At 41.4% G+C, this 14,890-nt stretch overlaps 1 protein-coding gene across 24 annotated transcripts in view; it reads right to left on the minus strand.

The window, feature by feature from the left end:
* The window catches only part of LOC118403155 (nebulin-like), a 39,433-nt gene that overhangs the window by 11,558 nt on the left and 12,985 nt on the right, over positions 1–14,890 (minus strand). For 11 of the 24 annotated variants that reach the window (XM_035801695.1, XM_035801694.1, XM_035801693.1 and 8 more), the window contains exons 2-11: positions 11,673–11,780; positions 11,013–11,132; positions 10,636–10,740; positions 9,544–9,651; positions 8,207–8,308; positions 6,294–6,407; positions 5,387–5,485; positions 4,238–4,454; positions 3,313–3,462; positions 1,495–1,569 (exon numbers count right to left, since the gene is read on the minus strand). In XM_035801695.1, the coding sequence (XP_035657588.1) occupies positions 1,495–1,569; positions 3,313–3,462; positions 4,238–4,454; positions 5,387–5,485; positions 6,294–6,407; positions 8,207–8,308; positions 9,544–9,651; positions 10,636–10,740; positions 11,013–11,132; positions 11,673–11,780 (1,198 nt within the window). Of the gene's footprint in view, positions 1–1,494; positions 1,570–3,312; positions 3,463–4,237; positions 4,455–5,386; positions 5,486–6,293; positions 6,408–7,648; positions 7,751–8,206; positions 8,309–9,543; positions 9,652–10,635; positions 10,741–11,012; positions 11,133–11,672; positions 11,781–14,890 lie in introns of all 24 variants that reach the window. The other 13 variants (XM_035801698.1, XM_035801688.1, XM_035801686.1 and 10 more) reach the window with 8 other exon arrangements.

Here is a 14,890-nt window from a genome sequence, read left to right on the forward strand (position 1 = left end):
TTTTTACAGTTCTAAGATGTGTTCTAAAAGGTGTTCAACAGTTCTAAGAGGCATTCTAACATTCTAAGATGTATATACTAAGACAGTAGACAAACAGGAGATTATGTCATTCTATTCTTAAAGAACAAAAAACGTTGCAGCTTGCATACTTCTTACAAGAATCATTAAACTGTTTTACAATCTGAAGAACCTTAGCAAAGATGTATTAACCCCCCAAGTTGCAGATAAATATACCTTACATGCATATTCATTTTAAATACTATAAAGAACAAGGCATTCAAGCAACTAACATCATCTGGAACAGACTTCCAATTCAAGCAGTCATTGGAAGAGATAGCAGTTCAATAATAGTACCTTCAGCACCAAGGACAGGTCACAACCAACAAGACAACAGTCCATTGCATGGTCATTACTTCTTCTACCTTATCAAACAAATATCCATACGCCAATGCACACGATATATGCATACCTTAAGTTGATATAAAAAGTCGGACAACCTCTCAGTCCAGGTAGCAACTGACCCAATCAAATGACATGCTACAAATGTCCCAACCAGCGAAAACTTATGTCACACTCATATCAGTCCATGATGCATTAAACCCTATTCTTAACTTCTCACACAACATTGTGTCTTGCTCTGTCAAAACCAAGCACAAGTCTTCCAAAGCATTCACCCACCATGCATTCTCTTACAGTTGCAATGCACAAAATGCCACATGCATTTGGTATGTGTACACAGATTTGCAATGCATTTGGTATGTATTCATAAATGATGATGATGGCAATACTCCTTTGCATGCTCTTGCCCACATGGGCGAGACTCGGTATGCTTGTCATTTTTCTTCTTACATGTACACATGTCACTATCAGTAATACAGTGGGAATACACATGAATAAAATGCATGAAACAAGCTCTGAAGAGGATGCAATTTATGTATACTGTTATCAGTAACGATGGCAAGTGCTGTATATATACTAACAGCACCAGTACATTTAAGTACATGAGCCATTGTTTTCATGAACCCCACAATGACTGTATAGACAAACTTAGATGCAACTTTGTGTAATGACTTAAGCTAGAATCACTGATGTACACAAGACATAACAACACTTCTGTCTACGCATTGTATCATAATGGAAAGGAAGGCCTCCAAGACACAGTATTGAGATAACAGTGACTTGTGGGTATACGTGTACAGTTTTGGAAAAGAAGCTTTTCACAGTACTAAGAAATCAGAGTTGAGAGTGAATAGAGAGTACAGAATGAGAGAAGACAGATTTGGTGCTGGAAAATGGGATATATCTGTATAGAAATTGTGCCAAAAATGTGCACAAACTGGTGGCAAAATTGCTGAAAATGAACAAACTTTTCCTGTATTTGTCTGCATGTAATTGTGATCAAAAGGGTGATTTTTGACAAATAAAAACGGCTTTTGTGCTGGAAAAACGACTCAAAGGCCTCCCTGCTTGTTGCGCTAGCCGTCTTTAACTTACGTCCTCCAACTTTGCCCTTCCCCTTGGCCTTGAACTGGGCATAGGAAGCATCAGCAGCCATCCGGGCTTCCATTTCTACAGGGTGACCACAAGGGTTTAGTGCACAGATGGGGTGAATGTGTACAATGTGTGGACTTTGGTAGTGTGTACATGTACAATGTACATGCACAAAGTGACCTCAATATTCAAGTGTACAGATGTGGTGCTTTTGGTACATGTAGTATGCACATAGACTTATAATGGATGTTGTTACAGACATTATACGAATTGTGGAATTTAGGTACATACAAGTACAGAGCTGGCTCAAATTTTAGTACAATGCACATTTTGTAATGGTAAATGGCAGGATGACAAAAAAGCTAGGCGCAAACACTTCATGAAGTTGTTTTGAAGACAAACAAAGCGACAACATGTTTTACATGATGACTGTGTCAGCATGCATCATGAAGACATACAGTGAGAAGTGTTACCACAGTGAGAAAGGTAGTAACAAAGGTTATAGAGAAAGTGGTGGACAAGTATACATGTAGTTAAGAGATGCATTGTAACATGGGTGCACAGCTTGGCTATTTGTAATTTGTATGGCCCAGCTGCACTAGCTTCCATTGTTAGCCAGCAGTTATACAATGGTGTCAATAGGAATTGCAAGCCAACAGGGGGGTTGATATGGTAGATAATCAATGTCAGTTGCTATTGATGAGGCACAACCACAAGGAACTCTACGATGGTATCACCATGCATGCTAAAGTGAATCAGAAATATGTTGTTTAATGATTAACATGTAGTACTAGATGTAGTGTTACAGACAAATGCAACTGATGTTAACATTCTGCAGACTTATTCACGGTGACAACATTACACAACTCCACAAAATGAAACATAGAACGGTACTGGCCACCATGTAATATATGATGTCTATGTGTGATGAAATACAACAAGATGTACCTACAATGTAAACATGTACATGTAGTCTGGTAAAAGTGCACTTTTGAGCACACAGTATAAACTACATGATTCTAAGCAAATGGTATATGGCAAGTAGTAAGGCTGTGAACTGAATACAATGCCTATAACAAGATATGGAATAGCTACATGATGGGAACAAAATGATTGCACAAGTTATACAGTGGATGTAACATGACTACTGCACAGTCTGCATTGAAGAAAATTGATGGTTCTGAGACAAAGCATGGAGACGTAAACCTTACCTCCTTACCCAGAGAGAAGTAGATTCCAAGATGTCTTAAAAATTGCTAGACAAGCTGTTAATGCAATGTAATCATCTCAGTCATGTGGTTGTAATGATTTATGAATGAAGAATGGTACCACAGCTACTGATGCGCCAGCTTCCAAGTGTCATCTTAGTTTTTGGACTGCTGAGATTCAAACTTTAATAATATTATTTGCTCATACTTAAGAAAGGTTAGGAGCTTGGATTTTTAACATCTTGAGCAGATCTGAAGTATGCATTGTAGTTAATTGTCCCGAAAGAAATTTCTCACACAGAAAATGGAAGATATAGTGTTTGATCTATATTGTTCTTGTTTCGATCAATTTAGCATTAAAGGTGGCCCAAACACAGAAACTGCAGATGAAAATGACTGTATCTATGTTGCTTTTCAATCTGTTCCTCTGAAAATTTGTACTACTTCAAAGTACCCCAAATCAGACAAATGGGGCAGCCTTAACATGGTGGAGCAGCTTACTTTGTATGGAGATAGGGAGTATCCTTTTTTTTTTAACTGTTCCTTTCAAAGTTACCCAAAAAAGACAAATGGGACAGCCCAGACAACCTGTAACACTGGTGGAATGACTTACTTTGGATGGAGATAGGGGGGTTCTCCTGCCTGCGCATGCTGGCCAGGTGCCGGGCCTCCTCCTCCTGTTGTTGTTGTAGTTGTTGTTGCATCATGCGTTCGTGCCCGTCCTGGATACTCATGCTTTCCATGCGGTGGGTGGGGTCCATCACTACAGTACAGGTGACCACAAACTTCAGTGCACAACATGCTTCAGGCAGTTACCACACAGGGGTGTGACCACACAGTTAAGTACAGAGTCAAGCTCACACATACTAGGTTACTTGTAAGTAAACATTTCCCAACTAGTAGCTTTGTGACTCCAAGATCCTAGCACACACGTTAGATTGTACCAAACCTTCTAAAATGATTATTGCCATGCGTCAACCTCTAGTGATAATGTTTTATACTTTACAGTACAAGTGCAAACAAACTGTGACATGTGACCTCTGAGATACAGATATTAGCTTTTGCCTTGAAGTTGTAGTAAAATGTACATTCTGCAGTCCAATTTCACACACAATTAGCATGACAATGAATTATGGAGTTGCAATTCCATTCAAGATTGGTGAATGCAAATGTTGAATGGGCATGTTGTACAATTTTGCAAGGCACTGACGCACATTTCTAAAGATTAGTCAATGGCATAATCTTAAAGAATTTTGTACATTGTTAGTAGAAGTGCATAATACTGAGTGCATGATCAAAAAACATTATTATCACATGCACCTCTCCTTCTTCTGCTAGGTAGACTTACCTGACTTTTTTCTTTCTAACAAGAAGGCCACTCAAAAAAGGGACATACATTGTACTTACCTTAGTTACAAACCTTACTTACCTCAGTACCTCACTGCCTGAAAGGAAATAACAATCTTATCTCTCCCTTGCCCTGTTGGTATAAGAGGGTTGTGTTAACTTCACTCTAGGACTTGTCTGTTAGAACTCACGTGTTCCGAGCTGCTGCCCTGCCGGCTGTGGCATGGGGTGTTCCCCTGGGATCATCTGTCGCCGCGACTCCATCGTCTGAAGCTTCTCCTTGACGCCCTGGTACGCCAGGTTGCTCTGGATCACCGTGTTCTTCTTGACCCGCGTCAGCTCCGGGTCGTCGATTACCGTGTGGTACGCCTTCCCCTTCTGCTTCTCGAAGTCCTCATGGTACTTCACCTGGAGGGTTCAGAGGTCGGAGGTTATGACATGGTGTTTCTATTACCACGAGGTCAAACCCAGTTCTATTTGACAAAGTAACATAGAACATCGTGTCAGCCATTTTGTTTGCAGATAAAAGAGCTCAAGGGTTGCAGTATGAGCAAAATGGCAGACATAATGCTTATTCTGTCCAAAGGTCGAACAAGATTCTATTTAGTAGAGGTCAAACATAGAGACAACATGTCAGCCATTTTGTTCACCACAGAGGACTCTTCAGGTATTTCACTTGAAGGGGTTTAGAGGTGAACAAAATGGCTTACTTGGCATTGCTGATGTTCTAAAGACAAACAAGGTTAGAACAAGCATGATCAACGTCACTGTTAGAATCAGGCAAAATGGATGGGCAGTCTTGTTCCTCCAAGTATCCTTTGTAAGCTGTAGCTACTGGTGTTGAAATGGCTTGTAATTTAGCAACAACCTCAAACACCACAAGTTCCAAGATCATGCTATACAAGACATATGGAAAAGAATCATGACATGGAATGTCCTCTCTATAAAGTGTTCTCAGTGCACTATTTTAACTTCTTTGAAAAGGTAGCGAGACATTCAAGTTTTAATCAAGAAATTGCAAAAGATCAATATACGCAATCAAACATTTTCATTCACAGTGAGGGTAGAAAAAACATTGAAAATCAGGCAGTATTTGTATTTTTGAAATCCTCTTCATGCTTACAATTAACATGTCATGAGATAATACAACATGATAAACCTATGAAATGCTGAAAAGGGAACAAACATTATAAAAATCTAACCAAAATCCATGCTTTGGCACAATAGATGGAAATGTCAAAAATCAATCTTTTTGACATCACAACATCATGCTACACATCATGTATACACAGCAACAGTTTCAACCCTAATTCACACAACGGCTGAGTCTCCAAGTCTACCTCGCTGGAGATCTTTGTTGCGTTTCTGATTCTGGCCATGTCCGGTGTGTCCAGGACGGCATTGTACATGTTTATCTTCCTCCCCTTCCTGTACTCATTCTGTGGAGGAAAATGGCGGATTGCCATGGCAACAAGTCAGTACAAGAAGAATAGATATGGAATATATACTTTACTTGAAACCCTGGGTGATTTCATGGATGAAAATGACTGAGAAAATGAAGAATGGTTTTCCAGGATTTGAGTATGACCCACAAAATGAGATGAAAAACACTGTATCACTTCTACACAATATCATATGGAAATTGACTATCGACTTCAGGCTAAGTGATACAATAAAACCGGAATAAAGGACAACCATTGGCACAACAGAAGACCAAATCTTTTCTACCATGTCTGTACTTTCATGATGAGAAATCTAGAATCTAGAACAGTTGCTTTAGATCAACAAAGATGTCCCTGCAACAGTACACAACAAAGGAGACAACTTGACACTCAGGACATGAGACCAACAGACTTACAAAACCATATGTCCACATGACAAGCCACAACACTTTCTTGTTGTATGAGCCAATATATATATACAATCCATCAAAACTAATGCAGACTGAAATTTTGCAAGATGTCAGTAACGCAATTAACAACAGTATTCTGACATTTCCACATCAGTACAGGAATACACCAAATGCCTTGTAACTTTGACACACTGTACAGACTTTTGTCATCTTTTTTCAAATGATTAGTAAGTCTTGATTCCACAGGACACTACTGGTCTGTAATCTAAACAATTGCCATGTATCTACAACAAAAGAAAGACATAAACAGCTAACTGAAGGCAACACAAAAACAACTTCACAACAATTGACGTTTCAGCACCATGAACAGCGACACCCACACCACAAGTCTTTACCTCACTACTTAGTTTGGAAGCTCTTTTGATCCTTTCGTAATCCATAGAGTCCATGATGCCATTGGTACCAGTAAAAGTACCCCTGCCCTTGCTGAAGTCCTTTCTGTACAGGGTCTGGTCGTGTCAAAATATAGAGACGGTTATTTTCAAAAGCAACTTTCACAACTAGTTGAGCATTGGACCTTCCACTGTCTCCCAAGAGTCAGCAGCTTTACAGACCCAATAAACAGGCAGAACTAACAATAGTAAGAATCTCAAGACAAATAACCAGCCATGATTTGCTTTGAGAATACAACACAAGAAATTCAAAACAATAACCTAGCAAACGCAATGAAAAAAGGCCCAATACAATAAATTTGACCTTTCTCCTTTTTTTTGAAGACACTAGGCTATACCATTTTCGTCACGGCATTCCAGTTCAGCATTCCGGTTCAGTCGAACATTTTCTTAATTTATCAAGCTACCATGAAATTGAAGCTCTTAATATGCTAGGCATAAATTACATGTCTTAACATAAAAGGAATGTATGGGGAGCTCTGTAAGCAAAGGGGGTAGATTAGACTTACAGTTTCATAACAATTAATAAAAACAATATATCCTTGCTAGTTTATGAACTAGGGTGTTTTAAGGTGTAAATGTTTACTTACTTGCAGCAAATTATGTTTCAGGGAGTAAAGAGCACTTTAAAGAGTAAAAAAAAAGCATCATAAGATTGCAAATTTTCTTGGCATTGTAGGGGCAGCCGGCCTACATGGCACAGGGTGGTTGTTGATAACTTGCAGCCAATTAATTATCTTTGATGGGGAACACATAAAGCATCTTAACGGAGTAACTACTGCATCTTAAAAGTTTTCTTTCTTTGCACAGGCTCATGAAGGGGTAGCCAATAGATAAAGGGCAGGGTGGGGCGTTCGTTGGAGATACCTTACAGCCAATTACCTTTCAGGGGAGGAAAAAAAAGCATCTTAGATGGGGTAAGGTCATAGAAGAAAGCATCTTAGAATTTAAAAACGTTTCTTTCTTAGCATTTTGGTTTAAGGAAGGGGCAGCCTGCGTCATAGGGGAGGGGGGCGTAGTTGATAACAGCCAATTATATTTCAGGGGAGTAAAAAAGCATCTTACAGGGGGAAAGAAAAAAGCATCTTTGTAACTTTTCTTTCTTGGCATTTTGGTTTAATAATGGGGCAGCGTGAGAGGGGAGGGGGTGTTGTTGATAACTATCAGCCAACTATCTTTGAGGGCAGTCAAAGAAGAACAAAAAGCATTATATAAAACTGCGACAAGTTTTCTTTCTGGCACGGGAAGGTCAGCGAGTTCAATAGGCACGGGGTGGGGGAGGGGGGCAGTGTTGATACCTCGCTCTGTATTTTGGTGTTCCGTCTGATCCTCTCGGCATCAATGTCATCAGTGACCACGTGTAACTTTCCGACCTTCAACTCTTCATCGCGATACTGGAGCTGATGTTTCCATGGAAATGGGGCATTTTATGGACCGTGATGAAGTTGTAAAATTACTAGCATTCAATATCCAATAAGAGAAAAGCTTTCAGCATGAAATAATCTATTTTTACCATGTTGCCAGCAAAGCTTCTCTGGACTAAGCAGATGAACATACTTTGATAGAGCAGGGCTTATTGATTGGAGCAAGGGCTATTATAAGGGTAAATACAATTTCAAGCAAATTGCTTTTATCTAAAATTTCCTTCATTCCTTTCTTCAAAAACAGTCTTAACTCTGCTGAACTTTTATGAAAGCTAAACTTTGCTAGGACATTTACAGTACCCAACAAGTCATGAAGACCCTGACTTTAAGGCACATTCATGTTCAGGGAAGCACTTTATTTAAAAGTTATGGCAAAAAGCTTAGGGTACTAAACGTTGGCACTGGGGATAGTAGGGTGGGGTTTTCTTGTACCTCGCTCTGTATTTTGGTGTTCCGTTTGACGCGCGCGGTGTCCAGATCGTCTGTAACTGCTGTCAATCTTCCTGCCTTTAACTCTCGGTCACGATACTGCACCTAGTCACGTAACCGGGGGAAACGGGAGGGTGGAGATGATCATATGTAATGGAATGATGGGAGGTCACAGTCAGCCATTTTTAGTGTGTCAAAAGTCAATTGAAAGGTCATTAACAAAAATCCGTGTGGTCCATAATTTTGTATGGTGCCACCTTTTTGAAGTTAATTTGACAAAAACTGTTTTGAAATTCAAAGCATTTTAGCATTGAAACAATCCTAAAAATCTAACTCTGTGACAGCTGTTTTGCTTGTTAAGAGAGAAAAACGATACAGAAGTATGGTTTGAAGACAGACTGTGATCTCAGAGAATGGAGAAAAAAGTGGAATAGTGTGGAGAAGACATGACTTTGAACTGTAGTCATCTGATAAAAGAACTAGAAATATTTCAAGTCTGCTGACCTCATTTGTTTTTTCAAACAACAGAAATTGGTGGAAATTTTACATTTCCAAGCATTTTCAGATGACGAGTCATCAATTTAAAATGTTTCCCTACCAAAAAATTACTGTTAATCCAGTTCAAAGTCATGCAAATCAAGAAAAAAAAGAAGATGGTACAGTGGATTATAGTCAGTGAAATATCAACACATAGCCAGAGCCATTCAGTTACTTGGATCTTGAATCTGATCTTTAAGAAAAGTTAAAAGTGTCTTTAAGATTATCTGAAAGAAAACCAAGCAATGAAACATGTCTGGCTTAGTGCTAAGATTGTTGATATTCCATTAGCTATAATGAAGATGAAGAATCAGAAATGCACATGAGAATGAAGCAGAGTCGCAATGGGGTGAACCGGGAGGGTGTGGCTCTAGGTTGCCATGGCAATGGGAAACTTTGCACTAGGCCAGCAACTTTACAAAAGATATGTCTATGGGGTATTCTTTTACCATACATGTATAGAGCTCTTTGAAGCAGCTTGGTACATGGGTTGTTTACAAAAAGGAGCTTCAATACTCATTTTAGAGCCATACAGTAGGCCATTATCAGAGTGCTTTTGGGCAGGAAACTTGCAAAAGGGTAGCAACTTTACTAAAGCTAACTATGGGGTATCTTTACCTTACATGTGTGCTCTTTTAAGCTGTTTACAGAAAGGAGCTTCTAGGTCGCCATACAACAGGCCATTACCACTGTGCTTTACAGCTTTAGGGGAGAGGAGATGAATGATTTCCAACCATTATCAGCAGACCATTGCCTTATAAGGGAAGGGGGCGATTTTCCTGGGGGGGGGGGTCTGTATTTACCTCGCTGAGCATCTTGGTCACCCCCTTGATTCTGTTCATTTCCGGATCGTCCAGGACGTTGGTGTAGCGGGCTCCAGTCTTCCTGGTCTTCTTGTCCCTGTATTGCAGCTGGGGGGGGGGGGGGGGGGGATTCCACAGGTTTTATGGACATGTCCTTGGTGAAGAGGTGTCATGCTCATCCGCAGACCAAGAAAGTAGTATCCAGACTTTCTCTGCCATAACAGTTTTGATGGACATGCTCTTGATGGAGAGACATCATGCTTATTCACTGACCAAGATGATATAGCGTTTTTCTCACATCCTTTACCTTAGACGACCATTATCAAGAACTTGCCTCCCGAGCATCTTTTTAACCAGAGGGTTTTCAGAACTGGTTCAACACACATGCTCTTGAGGATGCCACTAGGACGTCATCATAACCACTAAACCAGCATCTCAACACAGCAGTTTGCTGTGATATGCTGATGGGTACATCATGCTTATCAACAGGCCGGAACAACATCATCCAATCTTCCTCTGCCACACGAATCTACCACAGGCAGTCAAGAATCTGCTCCTTCAGAATATTTGTCTCAGGCATTCTTGGTACCATCTAGCAGGCAATGTATTGAGTAAACTACTTAGTATAGACTTTGAGCATTCCTGTAATACTGATCATCAACAATTTTTTTCTGTGATGCAATAGGATGCTTAAACAGCCTTGTAAGGTCAAAGACCATGTACATTGTACCCTATAACCTCTTTCTCTAGTTCATGTTATGAGATGCAGATATGACATGGAGGACCAGACATGCTCAAGACATGTTCCATTGTCATCATTACATCTAAAGATTGTATATTTTCAAGAATTCATCATATACCGGTACCCCTAGCAGTCATGCCTAAAGGTTCATCTATAGCAATGCACTTTAAACTTAATTTATAAGTCTTTATATATAGGTATAGGTAGACTCCACAGTAATTGTCATGCTTAATTGCCATAGATTGGAGTCACATTCAACCGAGCTGTACCTGTATATACTTCATTCAGAAACAAGTTAACATGCTATTTCTCCATCTTTTTCAGGTTTGTAGATTGAACTACGTATGTACCTCACTCTGGAACTTGCCAACGTTCTTCATACGGTTCAGTTCTGGATCGTCCAGAACCGTGGTGTACCGATTCTTTTCATCAAACTTTCTCACTGCTACCTGAGCCTACGTGTTGTGAGGAAAGGTGCAGATGAGAGAAAGAAAGAAAGAAAGAAATGAAACAAAATGACAGCAAGACTCAATAAGAAGGAGAAACAGAAAAGCAAGGTAGTTATAGGACAAACAATACAGAAAAGAAATACACAGCTCCTTTAATATATTTGGTTACAAAGTTCACGTCCTCTTCCAAAATGTTTCATATATTGTTTTTGTTTCTCATGTTGTTCAACCTTGCAAGGCAGGGATAACCAACAATTTGTTTATTTGTTTGTGTTTACCTCTGATGCATAGGCATTTGCCTCCTTCAGTCTCTTCATCTCTGGATCCTGCTGGATGGTTGTGTACTTGCCACGCCCCTTGCTGGCATCGTCCTTGTCCTTAATCTCTCCATAGAGAACCTTAGGAATATCCCAACCAGCCATTGTTTGTTTATGTTACAATTCACTAGACATTAGCTGCTGATTAGCCATTGATACAAGATCAGGGAAAGCCCATCACATTGTCTGTGCTGACTGGATTCTGCCTCCAAAAGGCACTTAACCATTCTCACGCTATTCATACTAGTATTAAAGCATTCCAGATGTCAAGAATGACCACCAGACCACAAAGGTACAACCATAGCTACAAGCAGATTCAGTAAGCCCAACCTGTGTTGGTCGATCTTCGACATAAGAGACTGTGCCATGCTATTCACAAATAGAATATGTTTATCAAAAAGCTGTACTGCTTTGAGGGGAGGACTACATGTAAGTATGTAGTATATTTAAGGCAAGCATCACTTATTGAGGATTTTGACTGCCAATTCCCCAACATGAAACTTTCCCAATCACAAGCAGTTTTCTGAAAACATTATGCCTTCCGACATAATCCAAAGTCCAACACCTAGACTTGTATTTGATATCAAGTCACACAACATTCCTTGTGGCAGGCATGAATACCTGGCTTTGGAACTTTCCAACTTCCTGGAGGCGCTTGAGTTCGGGGTCGTCGATGGCGGCATGGTACTTCTGTCCATGTTGCTCCAGGCGAGTGTGGCCATAGTGGATCTATTGAGAAGTGAATTAGGCAGAGGAGAAAGATATAGACACCGAAAGGGACAGCCAGCAATACAGGTAGGAAAAATAAATGATCAGCCATTCAAAATTAAGAAGAAAGCGTTAAGACTAAAATAATATAAAAAGAAATGAAGGGAAAAGAAAATAGGCATGCATCTAACAAAGGTTAAAATAGTGCTACCAATAACAGTGTACACATAAGGGTGTTTTGGAAGGTAAGCTAGGGATAAGGTGCACTACATGTACATGTGTAAAGTTGCTTAAAGGTATACATGGCATGATTTTTCCAATTTTCTAATGTCAATTTTCCTTGAAGAGCACAAATCTTGCCTTGTATACTTTTATTGTGAGCAAACTGAAAGAAAAGCATTACAGGCAGGCAGAAAGGTTTCAACATAAACAAAACAGAGAGAAGAGAGATAGAAAGGAACAACAAAGAGCAACAGGTGTCCAGCAAGTGGTGTGTAAGAAGATGGGAAACAGTACACAGATAGATAGAAGGCATGAGATGCATCAGAGCAAAGAAAAAAACACCAGAGAGACATGGTGGAAGAGAAAGGTTTAGGTTCTGGGAGCAGTTGGAAGGATGGAAGAGGAGAAAGCTTCTTCGAAGGAAGAGACAGTGGTCTACTGTAGCTTTGGTTTGGTTTGGTTAGCTAGGCGGATCCTACGACTACAAAGTAAGCTTCTTCTACGAAGGGAAGGGACCTCGTCTACTCTTGTAAGGCTTCCCTAACTGTTTAGTACTGTTAGTGGATAGTTTCGAGGTCCATGTACCTGACAGTAAGTGAGCGCCTCAGGGTCTGCCATAGTGCACACCGTCCACGTTGGCTGCCTATATCTTGTTGCCTCCACGACCTTATTATTGTTATTGTTCCCATTCAAAGCCGCTAGGTCCTCATCGAGGGTGCGCACTATCCCCCGCATCGATTGCTCGTGGAGTTCGATAAGACGGCGCACCATGTCCTGGGTCATGGGGGTGTCATCATCCTCCTCCTGACCCCCATCCCTGAGCGCCTCAGGGGGAGTGTCCGAGCGGCGACTCGTAACCGACACCCCTGGTTTCTCATCTTTCACCGCCCCTGCTGACTTCAAACCCACCTGCTCTATCGTCTGTTTCACCTCTTCTACCTGCTCTTTAGTCTCTACGACATCCCCACCCTTATATATAACCTCCAGCTCCGCCTTTCCAGCAGAGTCGGCCCCTCTTAACTCCTCTCCGGACAGGCTAAAACCTACCTTCTTCTTCCCACGGTATTTAGGCGCCCCTTTACTACTGCTTGTACCCTCAGTATAGGATGGGATCTCTGGTTCACGATGCTTACCAGAGGCAACATCTTCGTAGAATTTGGCCATGCTTTCAATATCTAGGGACCACTGAGGTTCCTCAAACTGTGTGCTTTCTGATACCCTATCCCCGAAAGAGCTCTCAAAAACTTGCCTTTGGTATTCAGCCTGAGCGGTAACTTTGGACAGAGTCAGGGCCCGCTGTGTCTCTGGATCATAAAGGACTGTTGTGTAGCTACCTTTAGTTTCCTTAAACCTCTTTTCATAGTTAACAAAGCTGTCTAGACGCGAGATCTCGATAACGCGGCTGTTCTCGGAGTTGAACAGCAGGGTCCTGTAGTTGCTGGTTTCGATGATGAGCTCTTCTTCGAATGCAACTAAGTTGTCAACCCTGGTCAGGTCTATGAGACGTAGGACCACCTTGTTTGTGGCACGTTTGACAATGGTCTCAAAGCTTTCCACGTAATCGTTGCGGAAATCCTTCTGTGATGAGATTGAAGACAAGTTCATGGCCTTCTTTGTGGCTGGGTCGTACAAAACTGCAACATGAGGCCCAACCTGGTGCGTGAACGCTTCCTTGTACTTGTCAAGGTGCTGGATTTTGGATATTTCCATCACATGCCGTGTTTCTGGGTCATACAAGATGGCATTGTAGTTCGCCTTTGCGATGTCATAGTCCTCGTGGTATCGGGTGACACCGATAGCCTGGGACATTTCGATTACCCTTAGGATGGACATGTCTATGCTGGCGGAGTACGCAGCCCGACCCTCCATTGTTTGAGGGTAGTCTTTGCGATACCTAACCGAGCTCTGAACCTGGGTCAGGTCAAGAGCCCGCTGCGTTTCTGGATCAAAGAGGATCGTCGAGTATTTCCCCCTGCCCTTCTGGTGCTCTTCCTGGTACTTTGAAAGGCTCAGGATCCTCGAGAGTTCGACCACACGTTTGGTTTCTGGGTCATACATAACGGTGGTGTACTTGTCCTTATCCCTGAGGAACTCCTCCTGGTACTTTATCACACTCTGAACATTTGAGATGTCGATGAGTCTCAACAGCTCTTTGTCACCGTATGTAGAGATGTGAGGCCTTCCTTCGAATGTAATCGGGAAGTCCTTCTTATACCCAATCTGTGACTCTGTCTTTGACAGCTCAATGCATCTCCTAGTCTCAGGATCGTAGATGATGGTTGCGTAGTGTCCTTTCTCTTTCTCGAAGTTCTTCTTATAGTTGACGTAGCTCTGTATTCTGGTCAGCTCAAGGACCCTCTGCGTCTCAGGATCATACATACAGGTGGTGTAGTCGCCCTTAGACAAGTCATACTCTTTCTGGTATTGTATCAAACTCTGTAGTTTAGTGAGCTCGATGATGCGCAGCGTCTCCTTGTCGTCAGGAATGGGGATGTAGGCTGCCCTGCCTTCAAACTCTTGTGGGAAGTCCCTCCTGTATAAGAGAGTGCTCTGAACTCGGGAGGCTTCTTGTGCATGGCGGGAGTCGATGCTGTCAGTTGCCAGAGTGTACTGTCCCTTCTCTTGCTCAAACTGCTCGTGGTACTTGAACACACTCTGCATCTTTTGCATCTCAATCACCCGTTGCGTTTCAGGATCGTAGAGAACAGTTTGGTACTGACCAACATTCCTCTTGTACTCATCCTCGTATTTGACCAGACTCTGGACTGCTGACAGTTCAATGACTCTCTGTGTCTCTGGATCAAAGAGCACTGTTGTGTATTTGCCCTTGTCCTTCTTGAACTCCTCATGATACTGTGCCAAGCTCTGAAGCTTGCTCACGTCAACGAGACGGAGGATTTCCTTATCAG

Source organism: Branchiostoma floridae, chromosome 16 (genome assembly GCF_000003815.2).
Source record: "Branchiostoma floridae strain S238N-H82 chromosome 16, Bfl_VNyyK, whole genome shotgun sequence".
Lineage (NCBI taxonomy): Eukaryota > Metazoa > Chordata > Leptocardii > Amphioxiformes > Branchiostomatidae > Branchiostoma > Branchiostoma floridae.